At 35.4% G+C, this 20747-nt stretch overlaps 1 protein-coding gene across 1 annotated transcript in view; it reads left to right on the top strand.

The window, feature by feature from the left end:
• The window catches only part of MUSK (muscle associated receptor tyrosine kinase), a 329242-nt gene that overhangs the window by 171456 nt on the left and 137039 nt on the right, over positions 1 to 20747 (top strand). The window contains exons 9-10 of the mRNA XM_053700005.1: positions 6498 to 6761; positions 14874 to 15049. Of these exons, the coding sequence (XP_053555980.1) occupies positions 6498 to 6761; positions 14874 to 15049 (440 nt within the window). The remainder of the gene's footprint in view (positions 1 to 6497; positions 6762 to 14873; positions 15050 to 20747) is intronic.

The raw sequence follows: 20747 nt of genomic DNA, 5'->3' as shown, positions 1-20747 counted from the left end.
AAACTTGGCTTCAGATTGGTTAATGCCCCTTTATATAGCAGAGGTGCCGAGGATTTAATTATCTATGACTATTCCCTTTTTAGAGTGAAACACATCAGATTGGTACCTTTGCATGTCTATTTTTTATTTTTAAACATTTTTCATTAAAGTTTGGAGTTTTTACGCTTGAGTGCATGATTTGGATCAAAAATGTTCCTTGTCAGAGACGCCATAAACCACAACTATGTTTTCAAAATACTGCATATTGCCTAAACCAGCTATTTGATTTGGTTACAGAATGTTACTGATGAACTCTCTATGGAGGAGAGACAAGAACAGTCTTGCGGAATGAGTGAAAAAGCAGCGTTAAGGCTCTTTTTCACTACCGCAAGTATTACGAGTCTTGCAGGTTTCGGTGTACTGCACACTTTTTTGGCCATAACGCAACGTAACTACCGCAGCTTTCCAAAAGTCCTTTTTCAATGGGACTTCCTTTGCGCCGGTATAACGAGTCTGCCTGGGAGGACAAAAAGTTAGCGGTACACCCTATACCGTCAAGATCCATACCGTAAACTGAAAGTCAGTAGTTTTGAGTTTTACGCTACAAAGCCGTAACATAAAATTCATAACTAAAGTGTTAAAAAGTACACTAACACCCATAAACTACCTATTAACCCCTAAACAGAGACCCTCCCGCATCGCAAACACTAAAGTAACATTATTAACCTCTAATCTGCCACTCCAGACATCGCCGCCGCTATAATAAACATATTAACCCCTAAACCGCCATACTCCTGCATCGCAAACACTAGTTGAATATTATTAACCTCTAATCTGCTGTCCCTAACATCGCCGCAACCTACATTACTGTTATTAACCCCTAATCTGCTGCCCCCAAAATCGCCGCCACTATACTAAAGTTATTAACCCCTAAACCTAACCCTAAGTCTAACCCTAACACCCCTAACTTCAATGTAATTAAAATAAATCTAAATAAAACCTACTATTAATAACTAAATAATTCCTATTTAAAACTAAATACTTACCTGTAAAATAAACCCTAAGCTAGCTACAATATAACTAATAGTTAAATTGTAGCTATCTTAGGTTTTATTTTTATTTCACAGCTAAGTTTGTATTTATTTTAATTAAGTAGACTAGTTAGTAAATAGTTATTAACTAACTAGTTATTTACTAACTACCTAGTTAAGATAAATACAAATTTACCTGTAAAATAAAACCTAACTTGTCTTACACTAACACCTAACCTTATACTGCAATTAAATAAATTACATTAATAAAATACAATTAACTAAATTACAAACCCCCCCACTAAATTACACAAAATAAAAAAGAAGTTATCAAATATTTAACTAATTACATCTAATCTAATAGCCCTATCAAAATAAAAAAGCCCTCCCCAAAATAAAAAAAAACCCTAGCCTAAACTAAACTGCCAATAGCCCTTAAAAGGGCCTTTTGTGGGGCATTGCCCCAAATAAATCAGCTCTTTTACCTGTAAAAAAATACAAACACCCCCCTCAATAGTAAAACCCACCACCCACACAACCAAACCCCCCAAATAAAAACCTACCTAAAAAAACCTAAGCTCCCCATCGCCCTGAAAAGGGCATTTGGATGGGCATTGCCCTTTAAAGGGCATTTAGCTCTTTTTTCTGCCCAAACCCTAAGCTAAGAATAAAACTCACCCAATAAACCCTTAAAAAAAACCTAACACTAACCCCCGAAGAATTCTATCAGCCAATCGGAATTAAAGGTGAAAAAATCCTATTGGCTGATGCAATCAGCCAATAGAATTTAGCTTCAATCCTATTGGCTTGTCCAATCAGCCAATAGGATTGAGCTCCCATTCTATTGGCTTATTGGAACAGCTAATAGAATGCAAGCTCAATCCTATTGGCTGATTGCATCAGCCAATAGGATTTTTTTCACCTTTATTTCCGATTGGCTGATAGAATTCTATCAGCCAATCGGAATTCAAGGGACGCCATCTTGGATGACATCACTTAAAGGAACTTTCATTTGAGAAGATCCGTCAGAAGAAGAGGATGCTCCATGCCGGATGTCTTGAAGATGGAGCCGCTCCGCACCGGATGTATGAAGATAGAAGATGCTGTCTGGATGAAGACTTCTGCCGGCTTGGATGAAGACTTTGGCCCGCTTGGATGAAGACTTCTGCCGGCTTCGCTGAGGACTTCTGCCGCCTCGTTGAGGATGGATGTCAGGTCTTCAAAAACTGTAAGTGGATCTTCGGGGGTTAGTGTTAGGTTTTTTTAAGGGTTTATTGGGTGGGTTTTATTTTTAGCGTAGGGTTTGGGCAGAAAAAGAGCTAAATGCCCTTTTTAGGGCAATGCCAATCCAAATGCCCTTTTCAGGGCCATGGGGAGCTTAGGTTTTTTAGGTAGGTTTTTATTTGGGGGGTTGGTTGTGTGGGTGGTGGGTTTTACTGTTGTGGGGTGTTTGTATTTTTTTTAAAAGGTGAAAGAGCTGATTTTTTTGGGGTAATGCCTGCAAAAGGCCCTTTTAAGGGCTATTGGCAGTTTAGTTTAGGCTAGGTTGTTTTTTTTGGGGGGCTTTTTTATTTTGATAAGGCTATTAGATTAGGTGTAATTAGTTTAAATATTTGATAATTTCTTTTTTATTTTGTGTAATTAAGTGGGTTTTTTTGTAATTTGGTTAATTGTATTTAATAAATGTAATTTATTTAATTGTAGTGTAAGGTTATGTTTTAGTGTAACTCAGGTTAGGTTTTATTTTACAGGTAAATTTGTATTTATTTTAGCTAGGTAGTTATTAAATAGTTAATAACTATTTACTAACTAGTCTACCTAGTTAAATAAATACAAACTTAGCTGTGAAATAAAAATAAAACCTAAGATAGCTACAATGTAACTCTTAGTTATAATAGAGCTAGCTTAGGCTTTATTTTACAGGTAAGAATTTAGTTTTAAATAGGAATTATTTAGTTATTAATAGTAGGTTTTATTTAGATCTATTTTAATTAAATTAAAGTTAGTGGGTGTTAGGGTTACGTTAGGGTTAAGGTTAGACTTAGGGTTAATAAATTTAGTATAGTGGCAGCGATGTTGGGGGCGGAAGATTAGGGGTAAATAAGTGTAATGTAGGTGGCGGCGATGTCGGGGAGGCAGATTAGGGGTTAATAAGTGTAGGTAGGTGGCAGCGACATTGGGGTGGCATATTAGGGGTTAATAAATATAATGTAGGTGGCAGCGATGTCGGGGCGGCAGATTATGGGTTAATAAGTATAATGTAGGTGTCGGCGATGTCGGGGCGGCAGATTAGGGGTGTTTATACTCAGGGTTTATGTTTTGTTTCCCCATAGGAATCAATGGGGCTGCGTTACGGAGCTTTACGCTCCTTTATTGAAGGTGTTAGGCTTTTTTTAGCCGGCTGTCCCCAATGATGTCTATGGGGAAATCGTGCACGAGCACGTAAAACCAGCTCAAAGCAGCGTTGGTATTGGAGTGCGGTATGAAGCTCAATTTTGTCTCAACACTCACATATTGCCTGCTAACGCTGGGTTTATGCAAACCTGTAATAGCAGCGCCATAGGGAGGTGAGCGGTGACAATAACTTGCAAGTTAGCACCGAGCCGCTCATAACGCAAAACTCGTAATCTAGCCGAGTGTGTTTTACATAAAATCAAGCAGTGTTTAATTTCTCTTAAAAGTGCTAATTTCTAGAGATGTGTATTCAGTGAATTTTCCACTATAAAAGCAAAGAAATGCATTAAAAGATGAAATGGAGGAAGAAGGAACAATTGCTTGACCAATCTGATTTGTTCATTCAATCATTCCTACTGTTTGCCACCAATACAAGGTGCAGGAAGGGGTAGTAAAGTGGGAAAGGAGCAATATATGTTTGGCTAATCAGCTCTTTCGGTTGTAATGATGTACAGGGGGCCTGGCAATTCATGTCTTTATGTCCCCAGTCTAATCCTGCATAGTACTAATGAATGATGTTTAAGGAAAGCCAGTCAGGCAGTAAATGTTGTTTTTTAGTCATACAGGCTTGTCCAATCAAGCTTTAAACTGTCATGAGTAGGTGGGAAACTAGGGGATGTTCATCAGTTTTCAATCATTTTTGATTAGAAAGGGACAGATGTATATCACAAAGTCAGGAGGTCCAGATAGGCCAAATAAGGCTGCAACAAATCAATGAGTTATAGGGAAGATCACAATCATTTAGAAAAGCTTATTAAATTCTTTATCTACAAAAATTCCCAAATACTTTAATGGTGAATTTTGTAGAAAAATCATTAGATATATTTTTTTATAAAGGATTGTAATTGACCACTAAATATTCTGTTGGCATTCAAAGATAGCTTCTTTTAATTGTTCAAATGTCATAAAGGAAGAATTTTAAAATTAAACTTAGTTGATCCCTTTGGAAATAATGGTAATGCATCCAAAACCAATATTCAACTATATGAAACAACCCAAATTTGGCCAAAATTAGTATTTTGAAAAATTTGAAACAAATATTTGGAATGAAACATATTTTTTTGCCCATGCACATGTCTATTTCCAGTATGGCACTGATATTTAAAGGCTCTGCACTTCATCATTCAGGTTATTTAGAGTAGTGAAATGTATTCAGATTATTAAAAGGTACAAAGAGCTATAAATTATTAGAGATAGACTTCCATGGGTTTCATATATTAACTGTTTAAACTATTGACCCGTTTAAACTTTTGACTAATTTATTAATGGAGAGTTGCCTTTCTTGGTTTTAAAGGGACATTGAACCATAATGTTTTACATTTAAGAAAAAGCCATAATAAATATTGCATCACCAATAAATTATTTTTCAATGTTTCATGATAAATACTGCATAATTGAATATATTAATAATATAATAAAATAAAATCATCTTCAGTTAGATATTTTCACTTCACATGGATGTTCACAAATATCATTTGCAATAATATTCAGTACCAGTTCCAAATGACTTCTGGTGGGTTTAAAACATGTATTTTTTTAGATGATCAAATTCAAATAATTCACTGTATGAACTGATAGGAGTAAATTACTGTTTTACTGTTACTACCAATCATTAGCCATTTTAAATTGCAGTATTTTAATCCTGTATTCAACGCTTACCACAATTTATTGCATCAGTTTGTATGTCCTTGATAAGAATTTGAATTTCCTACTTATAACAATGAACCCTAATGGAACTAAAATTACTTTTCAATCTGATATTGTAATGGTACATTAAAGACGTCCTCAGTAAAAACAACAGTATCCTAATTCAATATGTTGTTGAACTGCTTCAATGTAATACAGGTAAAAAAAACTTTATCAAAACTGCTTGGGACCAGAGAAGGTTTGGATTTTGGAATAGTTTGCATTTTGGAATATTTGCATCTTTAAAAAGGACAGTTTGGAGAAGGGATGGAAACAAGCGTAAATAACAATATCTTATGTGATTTAGTCAATATTCACATGTCTTAGTACAACTTATACATGTAACCTAAAGGAAGTTTTATATCATATTTAATATTTTTTTAATAGTTTTCCATACATAGTGCTGTAATGTAATCAGAAAGGTAATATTTGTTGTTTTAAATAAATATTTTATTTGCATTTTAGGACCCCCCCCCCCAAAAAAAAAAAACAGAGACACAGGCAGAGAAGATTGTGACTTACATGTGGGAAAAAATAGTAATTTTTTATATTTTTTTTTTTTAAATCAATTAAAAAGTTTGGATTCTGGAATTCTGGAGATTTTAACCTGTACATATAAATAAGAAGTGAAGTTTTTTACTTCATCATTAACATGGTCAATAAATTAATGATAAACATCTTATAAAACATTTAAATATTAATAGACAGATGTTGTGTATTTTTTAATATAAAAAAACATAAGCAAACATTAGACTTAAAATTGTCACTTTTCATTTAAGAAAAATTATTTGTCTTTATGATAAGAATCTGTATGTGGCATCTTTGGATATATTATAAACAGTTTGAAGTGGTCGGATAATTGGGAAAAGTTTGGATGTGTTGATAAAAATAAGGGTCCAAATGCTCACCGCCCTAACTAAGTTCAGAAAGGACCTCAAGACCTGGCTCTTCGACTGAACTGCAACCCTCAGCGCCTTGAGACCCTTACGGGTGAATAGCCGTGCTTTATAAGAACCCAATAGATAGATAGATTGTCTGATGTTTTATGGTGGTCCAGTGTCATATGAAGAAGGCATTGATTGTTATTGCTTGGGCTATAAAAGCCTTATTATTTGACCCCCATATGACCCCCATAGTATGGATTACATTATTATTTCTTAATACTACTAATACTATTAACATAAAAATTATAAATAACAATAACATTTTACTCATCACTTTTACTCATCACTTTACTCTTAGCTCACAATCCCTTATTGTAAGCATCATATATTTGTAAAATCCTTTATATTTAATTTTTACATTGCTGCTAATGTACACATACTTTATCAATGTGTTTATTTTCAGGTTATACAAAGGTGATGCTGGATATTGTAGCACATACAAAGGGGACATTTGTAATAAAGTACTTACAAAGGACTCCCTGGTTTTCTTCAACTCTTCGAATACTGATCCAGAGGACAGTCAGGAAATGCTAGCTCAAACTGCATGGTCTGAACTGAAAACTGTGAGCCCATTTTGCCGCTCTGCTGCTGAAGCACTTCTGTGCAACTATATTTTCCAAGAGTGCAACCCAACTGGAGATGGGCCAGCTCCCAAACCAATATGCAGGTAACAAAGCACAGTTAAAAAACAAATTTGTTTAACTCATATTGAAATAACTGTATCATAGCTTTTTCTTCTCATACACATATATATATACACACACACACAGACACACACACACAAACACACACACTCTGTTTTACCTTGTCTGTGGACAATATGACAGATCACATATGTTAGTGACTGTCTAACCCAGAAAAAAGTATTCCTTAAAACAATAAAGAAGCACCAATGCAGAGAATGCTAGTGAAGTGTAGTGTGGCTTTCATGGAATGTGTTGGGGACCTTGCATTGGAAGTAAAAATTACTTGTACGTTTCCCACTGATACATCTTGTGTGCTGCCTCCAAAGTCGTTGGTTGGACCCCCAGAGAAGGGCTGGTGAATGGATATGCATGTAGAGCCAGCTACAGGAGCACACCTAGGTAAAGAAACCAATAAATCTAAAAAGGCTTTTTATAGGGCCAGAAAATACCATGCACATATAAAGATTCATAGACAATCGCAAAGTTGATGAGGGGCCTTGTTGGCAATCCAACATCATGTTTGGAACTCATTTTGACTTGCTTCACCTATATTTCCCATAAATCCATTTCTGGGAGTTCCTGTTATTAATGTCCATGGTTGTGAAAGGAGCACTATCCCTAAAATCTCATTATTATGTAGATATTTGCTTAGAAATATATATATATATATATATATATATATAAAATTATTATGTAGATATATGCTTAGAAATATATATATATATATATATATATATATATACACACTTAGTTTACATGACATATCATGAGTCATTCAGGAAATAAATACATTTCTTTGTAAATGTTTTGTAAGAAACTTATTGTTTCCCAACAGACTAGTGATAATTAATGTATAGAATTTGTGCCATGAGATGACTGTATTCTACATATTTGCAGGTGTGATATAGGTCAAGTTATAATGGTTAATTTAAATTTTCATAATTGTGAAATATACACGTCTGTTTGGTTCTGAGAAATAATTCTCGCTCCCTAAAACAGAAGGTGTCTCTAAGATATCTCAGACATGGACGCAGGTCTGGCTGTGTGTTCTGAGGGCATTCTGGAGTAGTGGTTGGGATCTGTCAGAAACACTAATACTGATGATACAGAATACTTAATGACTCTTTAGGCCTTGGGAAGGTTTCAATCTTGGTGTCGCCTCAACAGTGCCATCATTTTTTTGTTTCTTTTACTTTTTCAAGTTTCCATTTTTTGGATTATGTTGGTGAAGACTGTTTTACCAAGGGAGGTTTTTTTATTTTAATACATTGTTTTGTAGAGTTTTGAAAGCAATGTTTTAGACCTCGGTATTCTTTACAGTTCTGCTCCATTGATTATTATTGTAGGTCAATTAAAACTTGTCGATGTGACAAGGGAAGGGTACAAGTAATTTTAAACTGTGCAATTTTCATGTTTCAATATTGTGGCAAGAAAGGTTTTTATCATATAAGCGTTTTACTGAAGGAGGGCCTGTATGTTAACCTTGCCATTTATTTACATTGTTTGTCTTGATACAAAATGCCCACCTTCTATTGGGCAGGAGCTGTAGTGTCTACAATGATGTTGAACAGGTTTGCCTTGTGTTGGCTGCAGTGGTGCTTCACACATGGAACATCTATACTTTTTTCTTCACGATAACGTTTTGGACTATCACACAAGTCAATAACAAAACAAGCCTGATTTAAAAAATAATAAATCTACCAAATCAAAATTCTCTTGTTAGAAATTGAAGATAAATAAATATGATTGGATAAATGCTTATTTATCTTTTTGTTGATTTCTCGGAAATGATATACAATTTCAAAACATCAACTATTTCAACTATTTATTAGACTGTCTTAATGAATATAAGTTGTAGTTGAAAGATGTTACAAGATATTACTGTCTGGAGTATCATTGTGTTGTGACTATTAGTGAAGGCTAAAAATACTTCCTGTCTAAAACATATTTACAGTTTAAAAGAGTAAACATTGTGTAAATTATTTTATTTGCTGCTCACCACTGATGCACAAAATTCACTTTTAAAATCCCATTCTATGGATTATTCTTATTATTAATAATGCTGCTAATGCCAGGTCAACAAAAAGTAGATTTTGTAAGTGCGCTCATGATTTCAATAAAGCTTTGTAATATTATTAAAAAAAAAATACAGTTCTCATTATCATGGCAGAAATCTTCTGCAAGGCAGGCATTAAAACAGCTATTTTAAAAATTATGAGTAGCCGAAACAAGAAGCCTTTGGGATTAATGTGATGATGGTGAGAGCATTTATATTTTAATGTTGACAGCTGCTGTTTGACCTTCTTGAAATGAGGTGTTGATGTTGTCAATCGTGGAATGGGCAGGTCTCCACAAACCACTCACCTAGTTGTTAGCTAGGAAGCCAAATGATTTCTTTACCAAGTAAATGTTGAGGAAAATTTATATCTCTGCATCAATATATCAAGATGGTCCTTTTAGACGTTTCTCTGCATCATTACAGTTTAACAGATGTCAAGCATGATACATTTTGTGCCCAGTTATGTGCTTGTGCATGTTGGCCAGGATATGGTAAATGTCGCCCCATGATTTAATGCCATGTGAGTTTAGTGTGTGTTGTGTGAGATTAGCAGAGTCTGGCTGACTTAGAACAACTTCCTTCTATAGTCATGTAAGGTATAAGCTTGGTCTATTAACATTCACTGTCTAGCAAACAGATCCTCTGTGCATTACAGTTTCTGGTGTCTGCTCTTAAATGTATGCGTATATATTTATATATATAATTAAAGCTTCCAAAGCAAGCACATTTAACCAAATAAGGGCAATATTACTTTTGAAGCGCTATTGTTAGTGCGAGGAGAGCAAACGTGATTGCAAGATGTCAGTGTTTTTTGCACTCAAATCCATATTCCAAGTAGCGTGGTGTTTATAAAAAATCACTCAATCAAATTTACACTATCCATATTTTCTATTAACAGCATTCAGCAGCAATGCGCACACATATTACAAGTTGAAAGTAAATGTAATTGCTCGAACGCAATCACATTTTACACTCAAACTTATTACGCAACTTGAAAGATTTTGCAAAAAGTTTGACCGGAGGAAAAAGTTGCCCTAAACTATACCATTAACCCTTAAACCGACAAACCCACACATCACAAAATGCTCCACTACACTAATAACCCCTAAACCGCCACACCCCACATTGCAAACTGCCATACTACATTATTAATGCCTAAACCACCAAACCCCAGATCACAAACTACTCCAATACACTATTAACATCTAAACTGTCACAACCCCCATCATAAACTACTCCGCTACACTATTAACCCCTAAACCCCCACACCCACACATCGCAAACTACTCCTCTACATTATTAACACCTAACCCCCCACAACCCCCATCGCAAACTACTTCTCTTCATACTGACACAGGGCTGCAAGATGCAATACTTAACAGTGATGTTTACAGTATTTATTAATTCAGCTTGCTGGGCTGAGGTGTAGGTGAAAAACCGCAACCATGGCTCTAGAACACCCAAGACTGCATGCAACCAGTCCCTTGAGACACCTTCCATTTTATCCAAAAAAAATAAAAATATGCAAATATATTACTATCACAAACATTTACATAAAGCATTTTGGAAGAGTGTTTTCTAAGAGTTACCATTGTAATTATTATTTTTATTTTTTTCAACATTGCTAGCGAATCCCATTTGATGTGTAAAAAATCATGTATAGGGTGCCTCACGCAGCTATAGCAGGAATGCTCACTATTAAAAATGTGGGAAATATAGATGCAGAGATGTTCAATGAATGTCAAACATAATCTAATGTTTACATTGAGGCCCCTTGTCAAATTTACGAGTGTCTATGAATCTAGGCATTTGGTTTCATTCCAAAAATAAAATGTTTCAATTTATAAGGTGCCTTTTGCATTAAAATAAGCAGTGTTTGTGGACATGAGTTTTGTTTTATAAGTCAAAACCAATCAACCTCATTTCAGTTAGCTCATATTGGTACACAGGTTTTTTTTTTTTTTTTTTTATTGATTTCAAAGAAATTACAATCAATAAGAGCTATGGATTGAATAAGAAAATGACTCTTATTATTATTAGCATTTGTAATGCCCCAGCCTATCCCACAGAGCTAACCAGGAGGTACGATACATTAAAACAAAACAAGGATGGCACACTGGAACAGAAAGATTACAGGGTCCTGCTGCCTATAGAGCTAACACGCACTGAAGAAATACATGCAAGCATCCAAAAGAAAAATGGTTTACACATATAGGGCCAGATTACAGATGGTGCACTAATGATAACACAGGCCCTGATAAGCAACATAACCAGACCACTCTAAGATTAGCATTAGCACAGTCTTTACTTTCAATGGATATTGCAACCACTCTACATAGCACATGTTGAAAGTTATAGTTTGCGCACGAGCAAAAGCCAAAACCGCAATAGAATATTTAGCGTTGCTTGAGACCTGAAGTAAAGAGTAAGGGACCGAATTATCATTGTGCGAGCTGACATGATCCAGTATTGCGTATCATGTCCGCTGCACATCAATAAATGCCAACAGCGTACGCTGTTGGCATTTATCATTGCACCAGCAGTTCTTGAGAATACCGCGCCCTGCAGATTAACGGACAATCGTCCACTAGCAGGGGGTGTCAATCAACCTGATCGTATTCGATCGGGTTGATTTCTGGCGATGTCTATCCACCACCTCAAAACAGGCAGACAGGTTATGGAGCAGGGGTCTTTAGACCGCTGCTTCATAACTTGTGTTTCCAGCAAGCCTGAAGGCTCGCCAAAAACACGAGGCATCAAGCTCCATATGGAGCTTGATAAATATGCCCCTAAGAGTTAAAAAAAAGTTGCACAAAATGCATGAAAAACACATTAAGATAAAGTATTACACTCATGTATGCACTTTTTATTAAAAATAAATAATTGTAATATTGCTAAAAACATTATAAAGGGTTAAAAGGTAAATGGCATATAGCAATGTATTTGACTGGAAACAAATATATATATATATATATATATATATATATATATATATATATATACAGTATATATATATACACACACAAACACACAAGAACATACACATATAAATACATACAAACACAAAGACACTTTTGAGCCCTTCCCAGTCAAATACATTCAAACTTGCTATCTCATTTTTAATCAATTTTTATGTGTTTTTTTTAATTTGTTTGGAATATAAATAGTATAAATTCCTATGTTCTTCTCGCAGAAAAAAATGTTCCTTTTGAAATATTTATATATATCTGTCTGTACAATATATATCTATATCTGTATATATTCATATAGATATATATTTTTATAAAAAAGAACTATATATATATATATATATATATATACAGTATATTTAAAAATAAACATTTTTTCTAGGTGAAGAACATAGGAATTTGAAGTATTTTTAATGCACCTTCGGGTTTAACTAAGTTGATCTAGCACAGTGTTGAGATAGCGCACAAGCAATAAATAATAGTTGGGGTTTTTTCAGCACCCCATAGAAGTCTACGGGGATAAGAATTTAGTGCTGTCGTGATATCTGAAGTCCTGCTCTATCTTTTTAATTTTCACTTGTAATACGTGCGCTAACCCTACCGCAATCATTTTTTAACTTTGAGTGCAGTTAACACAAGAGCTTTAAAAAAAATAGCACACCACTTGTAACTAAAGCTAAAATAAACTATAGCAATAGCACATAGAAGGTCTTTTTGTAGGGCATTGCCCTAAAGTGATTACTCCATTCTACAATGCAAGTAACCCCCCCAAAAAAACACCCAAAAAAAGCCTATCACTAAACCCCAAAGATGGCACTCAACAAACTTGAATCTGGCTCCTATGTGATCACCAACTGTGGTGCTCCTCTTCTATCCCGGTGGTGGTGGTTCCTCTGTATTATGGCGGCGGTTGAAGGTTGTGGCAGTTTAAGGGTTAATAGTGTAGTGGGGTACTTTGCAAAGTGGGGGGGCAGTTTCGTGGTTAATAGTATAGAGGGGTACTTTGCTATGGGAGTGGCATTTTAGGGGTTAATAGTGTAGTGTAGTGCAACTTTTTCCTCTGGCCAAACTCTTTACACAAACTTTCAGGCTAAGTAAAAAGGTTGAGGCTCGAAGGCAATCACATTTACTTTCAATTTGTATTATAAGCGGACATAGCCGCTCAACGCCTCCCATATAACACATGGGGAAGGTAAATAAAAACACCTCAATCTCGCGATCATGTTTATGCTCCTCGCGCTAACAATAGCACTTCATTTATAATCTAGCCCTAGGTGGGAAACATAAAGTTAAAGCCCAGATTAAAGTGAAGTTTAACACTACATACATTCTATAGTAGTATAGATAGTATCATCTTTATTTTTTAATAAAATAACTGCAAAAAACTATTATATGGGACTAAATTTGGCGGGTGTTAGAAAAAAAACAGCACTGAAAAGTGCTTTTACATTGGGATCTATAGGAACTGTGTTTTCCATGTATATAGATATATATATATATATATATATATATATATATATATACACACAAACATATTAACACATAGATATATATGTATATAAACATATACATATATATTTAGAATTAGCTGCCATCGTTGCGCATCTTACCCCCTTCGCTGTGTTACGTTCTCATGCCGTGTATCATGGTATGAGAACGAGGCTCTTATCGGAGCCTATGGAAGTGTGCTCTTGTGAACACAATGCTTCCCAGCAATGCGAGGTTGCATTTGCATTGCGGCTAACTTCTAGTACCAGAGACATTTGTTTGTGCTGGAAGTACTCAGTGGAGCACAAATATCGTTTTCGCAAAAGTGATATTTTGCACTCCACTTGTTAGCTAGCCCTGTATGTTTAAGCCCTGCCAAGCAGTTAAACAAATAAGAAAGTTCAGCTCCAGAGCAACTGCTGGAACCTCGCTGAACACATTGGTGAACCAATGATTCGAGGCATATGTGTATAGCCACCTACCCACAGCGAGGGCACTGCTACTCTGCAGAGCATTTATAATTGCACTGTTGCTTGCCTATAACATATTATGTTTGCACTTTTATGTCCCTTTATGTTCATTACAAAATTGTTTCTTCTAATATTTTCAAAAGATAATATAGAAAAACAAATAATAATAATAATATATAAAATAAATGTGTCGGTAAAACTCCACAAAACCACAAACTGGTGACTGTGATTAAAATATTTTTGCTTTTTTTTCACATAAGCTAACATATTTTTAGCAGTAGAAACGTATGCTCTGCTTCTCAAGGGCTGATGAAAAATCAATACGGGTTGATAAAGAGGTGTTTAAATAAATCTTTGACCATGAACTACATGACATTTATAAAGTAATAGTAAAGAAATGGGGAAAGGACATATATAGTCTAAAGGTCTTGACGTCATTTGATATTTTTGAAACAAACAACATCTTTGTTGAAGGAATAATTAACATGTAAAGACCTAACCTCCTATACATTTATATGTTTTACTAAAAGTGTAAAGGGAATCATTTAAAGTTTGTTTCAATAGATTTTGCCTGTTCTTCCTATAAAGCAATATAATTTTCCCCCATTATATATATATATATATATATATATATATATATATGTGTGTGTGTGTGTGTGAAAGAGATTTAAATTAGATTATTGCAAACAACGTTGTATTACATTGTTTCTGGTAAATTTTCTTCTTATAAATTATTCCTGATTGAAATTAGTTATATTAGTTATCAATTTGCATTGTTTTGAATCTAAAACCACTATTGGGCCTAGCAATACACAATCATTTTTTGTTTCATGTTTTTGGAATAGGACAACTAGAAAATATAACTTTTACTGTAATAATTCTTGACATATAAGATAATATTATTGATATAGATTGTTTATGCAATGGAGAAAGATAATGTACACTTTTACTAAAATGTACATCTGATTTGTAATATTGAAACACAAATAAAGCTTATTGAAATTGCTTATAGCACAACTTTATTTTAAGAAATATCATTCTTGAAATCTGTACCAATGTATGCTTTTTTTTATATATAATAATATACTTTTCCCTAATTTATTTTAGAGAACATTGTCTTGCTGTAAAAGATCTCTATTGCTTTAAAGAATGGCTTTCCATGGAAGATAGTACACGAAAAGGAATATACAAACATGGGTTAATGCTATTGCCACTTCCTGAGTGTGAAAAGCTTCCGAGCATTCATAAAAACTCAAAAGTTTGCACTAGAATTACATATTTTGGTAAGAAATAATAGATTACCCATTAATATTAATAGTATCTTTACTATTTTGTGTTCAATGTATAAATCAGTGTCGCTCTTATTTTTTATATGCAGAGATGAAAACTAATGACCAGTGCTCACATTACATTGTATTAACATAACACTTCAAAATAAAATGACATTATAATTGTATTTTTAGTTCAATATAACACAGGAAATTACCTATCAGTCTGTTTTCTTAACTCCGATCCCTATCCTTTTTTGTCATCAGCTCCCCCTGCCTGGTATTCCACCATTTTACAAAGTGTCCTACATAAGTTAAAATAATTGATGTGTAACTGATAGCACAGATTCTCAGCAGTCAGGAAGGGGGGAGCTTCTGGTTGGGTGGAGTCAGTTTAAGCAGCAATGCTGAGTGCTGGCTACATGCTCTTACTATCAAGGGCAAATTCTATCTTTCCCGTTGATTAATTCCATAGGCTGGAGCGGATTTTCACCAGACCGGACACAAAGCTTGAGAGAGCTGTACAGCATCAGAGGCTCACACGCTACCGCCTGGTTCAGTCGCAGAGCGAAGTTTCTTTCCTGAGTGCCTATCACAGCTGATCACAATCTACTGCAGAATACGAGGCGGTTGTTCCTGCTACTGCAGTGGCCATTGGGCCAAAGAGACATTCCACAGACCATTTTCATGGAGACTGCATACAACCCCCTACCTCAATCAGAGCAGCCGGTGTGCAAGGAAGCTGTCAGAGTGATTTTCACACTACTACACGCTTTACCAGTGTGCTCAGAGGGATACAAGGTATCCAGTGGGATTGCAGAAGTCTTCGTCATACACATCCCCCTACCTTCAAGGTAGGATTAGTGCTCCCCAGCAGCTGGCCTGGTTCCAGCTCCCCGTGGAGCGCTATACAATATTTACAGCTTTTTCAAGGTGGAAGGGGTATCCTCAAGCTACTGGCCTGGTCCCAGCTCTCTGTGGAGCGCTATAAAATATTAGCGACCTCTTTGAGGTGGAAGGGGTGTATCTAAGCTGCTGGCCTGGATCCAGCTCCCTGTGGAGTTTGCATTCTACTACCCCAATCAACGCAGAAGTGGTGTTCTACTGTAACTGGCTTGGTTCCAGTTCTAATCAAAATCTTCAAAACTGCAAGTATATGCAATCCCTCTTACGGTACACTGCCACAGCAGCAACTATCTCTGTTACACAGCTTTGCTTAATGTAGAAATTTCTACCGTTTTGGGTCTTTGGCTATTTAGCTGAGGAAAGTCAAGTGGTTAGATCTTAAGATAAGCCTGAGTTTTCCCTATACATCACTGCAAGGGGATAGAGAGTTAGCTCTTGGGAGATATACCTGCAACATTTAGTTGTTTTGTGCCACCATACACCCCTTATAAGCACACTATCTTCCAACTCTGCGCTTCGGTCCATAAGTTCTCTTCTCCTTGGTGTAAAACCATTCTTGACAAGCATACAGAGAATAAGATACTGCTGCTTTGGACTAACTCCAATGCATATATTTTCTTTATGGATATACTTCAAGATTACTGGTTGCTAACATATGAATATTTTCCCCTAAGACATTGGTCATAAAGACTGCCTATACTTTCGAAGGTGCTCAGTCACCACACTGCTTTGTATGTGGGGATTGTTTCAGCTATTTTAGGACGTCTCTCCCTTTGAGTTAGATCTGATATTCAAGAAGAAGACACAGTATGTTAAACCCACGGCCACTACTACCGGCTTATATGGAATTACAATTGTATCCTACCAGCTACACCCAGAATAAGACAAATATTCTGTTTACACCCAAATTTCTAAAAAATATTCTCTGTATGTTCGCTACCAAATGCCTACTTATGCTTGTACTCTACCAGTTGATACGATAAGGCTTACTTTGTTTATTTAAGTATGAAAAATGAAGTTTGTTTTAGTTGCTAAATACCCTATACCTGCTATTTTACACCATTAGCTATTGTGACTAAAAGTTTTGGTAATATAGCTACGTAATTAGAGCTCCCTGTGCCTAATATACTCCACAGTCTTAATACTGAAAAGTGTTTAATTTCTTATGCTAAGATATAAGTTTAGATTGTGATACACAAACACTAGGCAGGCCCACATAATCAGACATTTTTGTATACAGTTCTTTATTCATATATAATCGAATTGCTAAAGAAATTGCTTTGTTAGCACCACACTTTTTTACACAATTTGGTACACCTTGGTTACTAGTGTTGTACAGATAAGGAATTGTTCAATTAATGAGTAAGTTGTGAGTCAGGTATAAAAAAGTTTATTCAAGCCTCATTTTTGTATACAGTTCTTTATTCATATATAATCGAATTGCTAAAGAAATTGCTTTGTTAGCACCACACTTTTTTACACAATTTGGTACACCTTGGTTACTAGTGTTGTACAGATAAGGAATTGTTCAATTAATGAGTAAGTTGTGAGTCAGGTATAAAAAAGTTTATTCAAGCCTCAGGTCCCCTGAGATCTAAGAATTTGCTTCATATAGTTTAAGCACCTCCCTTTTTTCACATTAGTATTTTCACTATTGTTTGTTTGTAGTGGGGATTAACACCCCCCCCGGTCACGACACGAGTAGTTAAGTTGTATCTAAATTTTGCACTTGGATATCCACAATACTATCCTGATTAACATGGAAAAAATTGTATCACACACTAAAAGTGATTCATAGGCTATGCCTCCTAAAAACAAAGAGAAAGGAAAACTAAACTCCAACTTAGCTCCAACTAACTTTGATTCTGCATTACTCCTACACCAATTTTCTGAGTTATTCACACCACAATTCACAGCACTTAAACATGAAATGAGAAATATGGTTACTGCATTTAGACAATTGTCTGTCAGGATGGCTGAGGTTGAAACTAGGGTGTCTGATGCTGAGGATCAAATTAATATACAGGATCACTCTATTCTGACACATAGGAATCAAATTAATACACTGCAAATTAAAATGGAAGAGTTAGAAGACAGAATGTGCCATAATAATATTAGAATTATTGGTCTACCGGAAACACTAGATTTCCAAGACCTATTGACATTTGCTTCCTCTAGACTACCCCAACTCATTGGGATGCACACAGAGAATACACCATTGGCCATAGAAAGAGTTCACAGGGTTGGTCCACCTAGCAGGAATATAGATGGGACATTCAAGGCAAGAACAGTCCTAATCAAATTTTTAAACTTCCAGGACAAATCCAACATATTGAGACACTACAGTAAGTCTAATCACATTATGATTGATTAATTTAAGGTTTTAGTGTTCCAAGATTTTTTAGTCGACACACTAAATAAGAGAAGGGCCACGTCACCCTTCTGCTCCAAGCTAATTAAGGTTAATTTCAATGCCAGGTTGTACCCGGCTAAAATTGTCTTGGAAAAGAATGGTGACTCCATCACCTTGAACAATGTCACAGACACTCAAGATTTTTGTTTAAATAATCATGTAGAATAAATTTAGTTTTTATCTTTTGGAAAGTATCTACAATTGTATCAATAGACTGTATCAAGTGTCTGCGGTTTTATTTCTTTTTCTTTAAATATCCTATTAAGATCATAGTTTATTCTCTGCATTTGCAAGCGGACAAGAAGAGGGAGGAGAGAGGTTGGTTCAATCCCACTTATTGTTTTATCCCTCTTCCCCCACCCTTTTTTTCCCATGTCCCACCTCCCTTATGCCTCAAACTTCTATCTTAGATGGATAATTTAAAAATCCTATCTTGGAATGTGCGGGGGGATTGTTTCTCCATTTATGAGAAAGTCAATTATAAACCAACTAGGGAAGCACATACCTGATATAGTACTTTTTCAGGAGACACATCTTAAACCATTAGATGTTCCCAAACTAAAAACTAAATGGGTGGTGGAAATTTTGGCCTCCCATTATGATAAAAGGAATAAGGGCATCGCTATCTTGTTTAATAAACAATTAACATTTCAAATTTTATCTCAAGAGATTGATCCTAATGGGAGATTTTTAATAGTGGAAATTCAGATTATCTACATCTTGTTTTATGCAATGTTTATGGCCCCAATACGCCAGATAAAGAGTTCTGTGAAAATTTAAGCTAAAAATATTTCATTATGCAGGGAAGCATCTGATTCTCGCGGGAGACTTCAATATGACTTTTACCCAGTTGCTAGATAGAGTTAAATCTCCCCCAGGAAGATTAAAGAAGCTAAATGTTTTCAAAAATATATGTGCTAAACTTTCCCTAAAGGATATCTGAAGACTTCAGAATCCTGACCTTAAGGAATTTACATGTGAATCTTCATCGCATAAAACTTTATCCCGGACTGATTTTTTATTTTATTTCTAACATTATGTTGGGTCTAGACTGCAAGGCAGGTATAAATGAGATAATTCTCTCAGACCAGGCTATCATATCTTTAGAAATTAATAGTAAAAACTCCCAAAAGCACAATAGATTGCGGTTCTTTGGTCCATACTATTTACTACATAATATCCACTTTAAAAATTGGCTGAAATCCAAATGGGAAGAATATCACCATTACAATTTTGACTATATTTATATGCCAGAAATCTTTTGGGAAACAGCTCTTCAATCAAGTTAAGAACAGATTTAAAGACCATATTAGGAACCCATCCCAACTTTCTTGAAATAAATACACTAGTGCTAGATAAGAGAGAGATCTATAGATAATCGCCAATCAAAAACAAAAGGCACTTTTTAGTGGCCAATATGGAAAGTCTGCAAAATACATAGCTAAGATCTCGCGTAACAGAAGTCAGCTGAATTTTATAGCAGCCAATAAATATAAGAAGACACGAGTGACAAACATTGAGGATATTAAGCACGCCTTCCCAGAATTCTTCCAGGATATTTATTCATCAGAATCAGTTAATGCTTTAAATAAATCTAAATTCTGGCAATGTTTGAAGTTACCACAACTTTCTAATATAGAGCTGCAACAATTGAGATGGGGACCAGGAATTAGTGCTGTCACTCTTTGCAGACGACGATATTTTGATCTTTCTGAGTAATACAGGTCATTCTATTCCTCGGCTACTGCAACTGATCAAACTCTATAGCTAATTTTCCGGATATAAAAAAAATCTGGGGAAATCAGAGCTGCTTTGGATCAATAAACCAGCAGGTGAGGTTCCCCACCCATTCAAGGTGGTGGAACAAATTAAATACTTAGGTATTATCTTAGTAATAATATCTCCAATTGGTATCACTTAAATTTTCTTAAATGTTTTCATGACATTGGGAAGAAGTTGAATGTTTGGAGCAATTTACCTATTTCGATGTCTGCACGCATTATGCTAATCACGGCAATTTTGTTTCCCAAACTATTATACCTTTTACAGAACCTCCCACTACTCCTTTTCAAAAAGGATATTCTATTCCATGGAATGTGCTCTAAGTTTATTTTGCAAGGGAAAAAAATAACGGCTAGATTTAGAGTTTTGTCAGTAAAGACCCGCGAAGCTAACGCTGCTTTTTTTGCAGCGCACCCTTAAGACAACAATGGTATTTAGAGTTGTCTGAGTTGCTGCGTTAGGCTCAGAAAAGGGAGTGTTGAACATAATTTAGCTTCTCTTCAACCCTCAATACCAGCATTGCCTACGGTAGCGGTAAACTGGAAAAACGTGCTCGTGCACGATATCCCCATCGGAAACAATGGGGCTGAGCTGGCTGCAAAAAAACCTAAC

This window comes from Bombina bombina, chromosome 2, assembly GCF_027579735.1.
Source record: "Bombina bombina isolate aBomBom1 chromosome 2, aBomBom1.pri, whole genome shotgun sequence".
Classification (NCBI taxonomy): Eukaryota; Metazoa; Chordata; class Amphibia; order Anura; family Bombinatoridae; genus Bombina; species Bombina bombina.
Note: the sequence above shows the minus strand (reverse complement) of the source record. Positions and strands in the feature narration are given on the sequence as shown.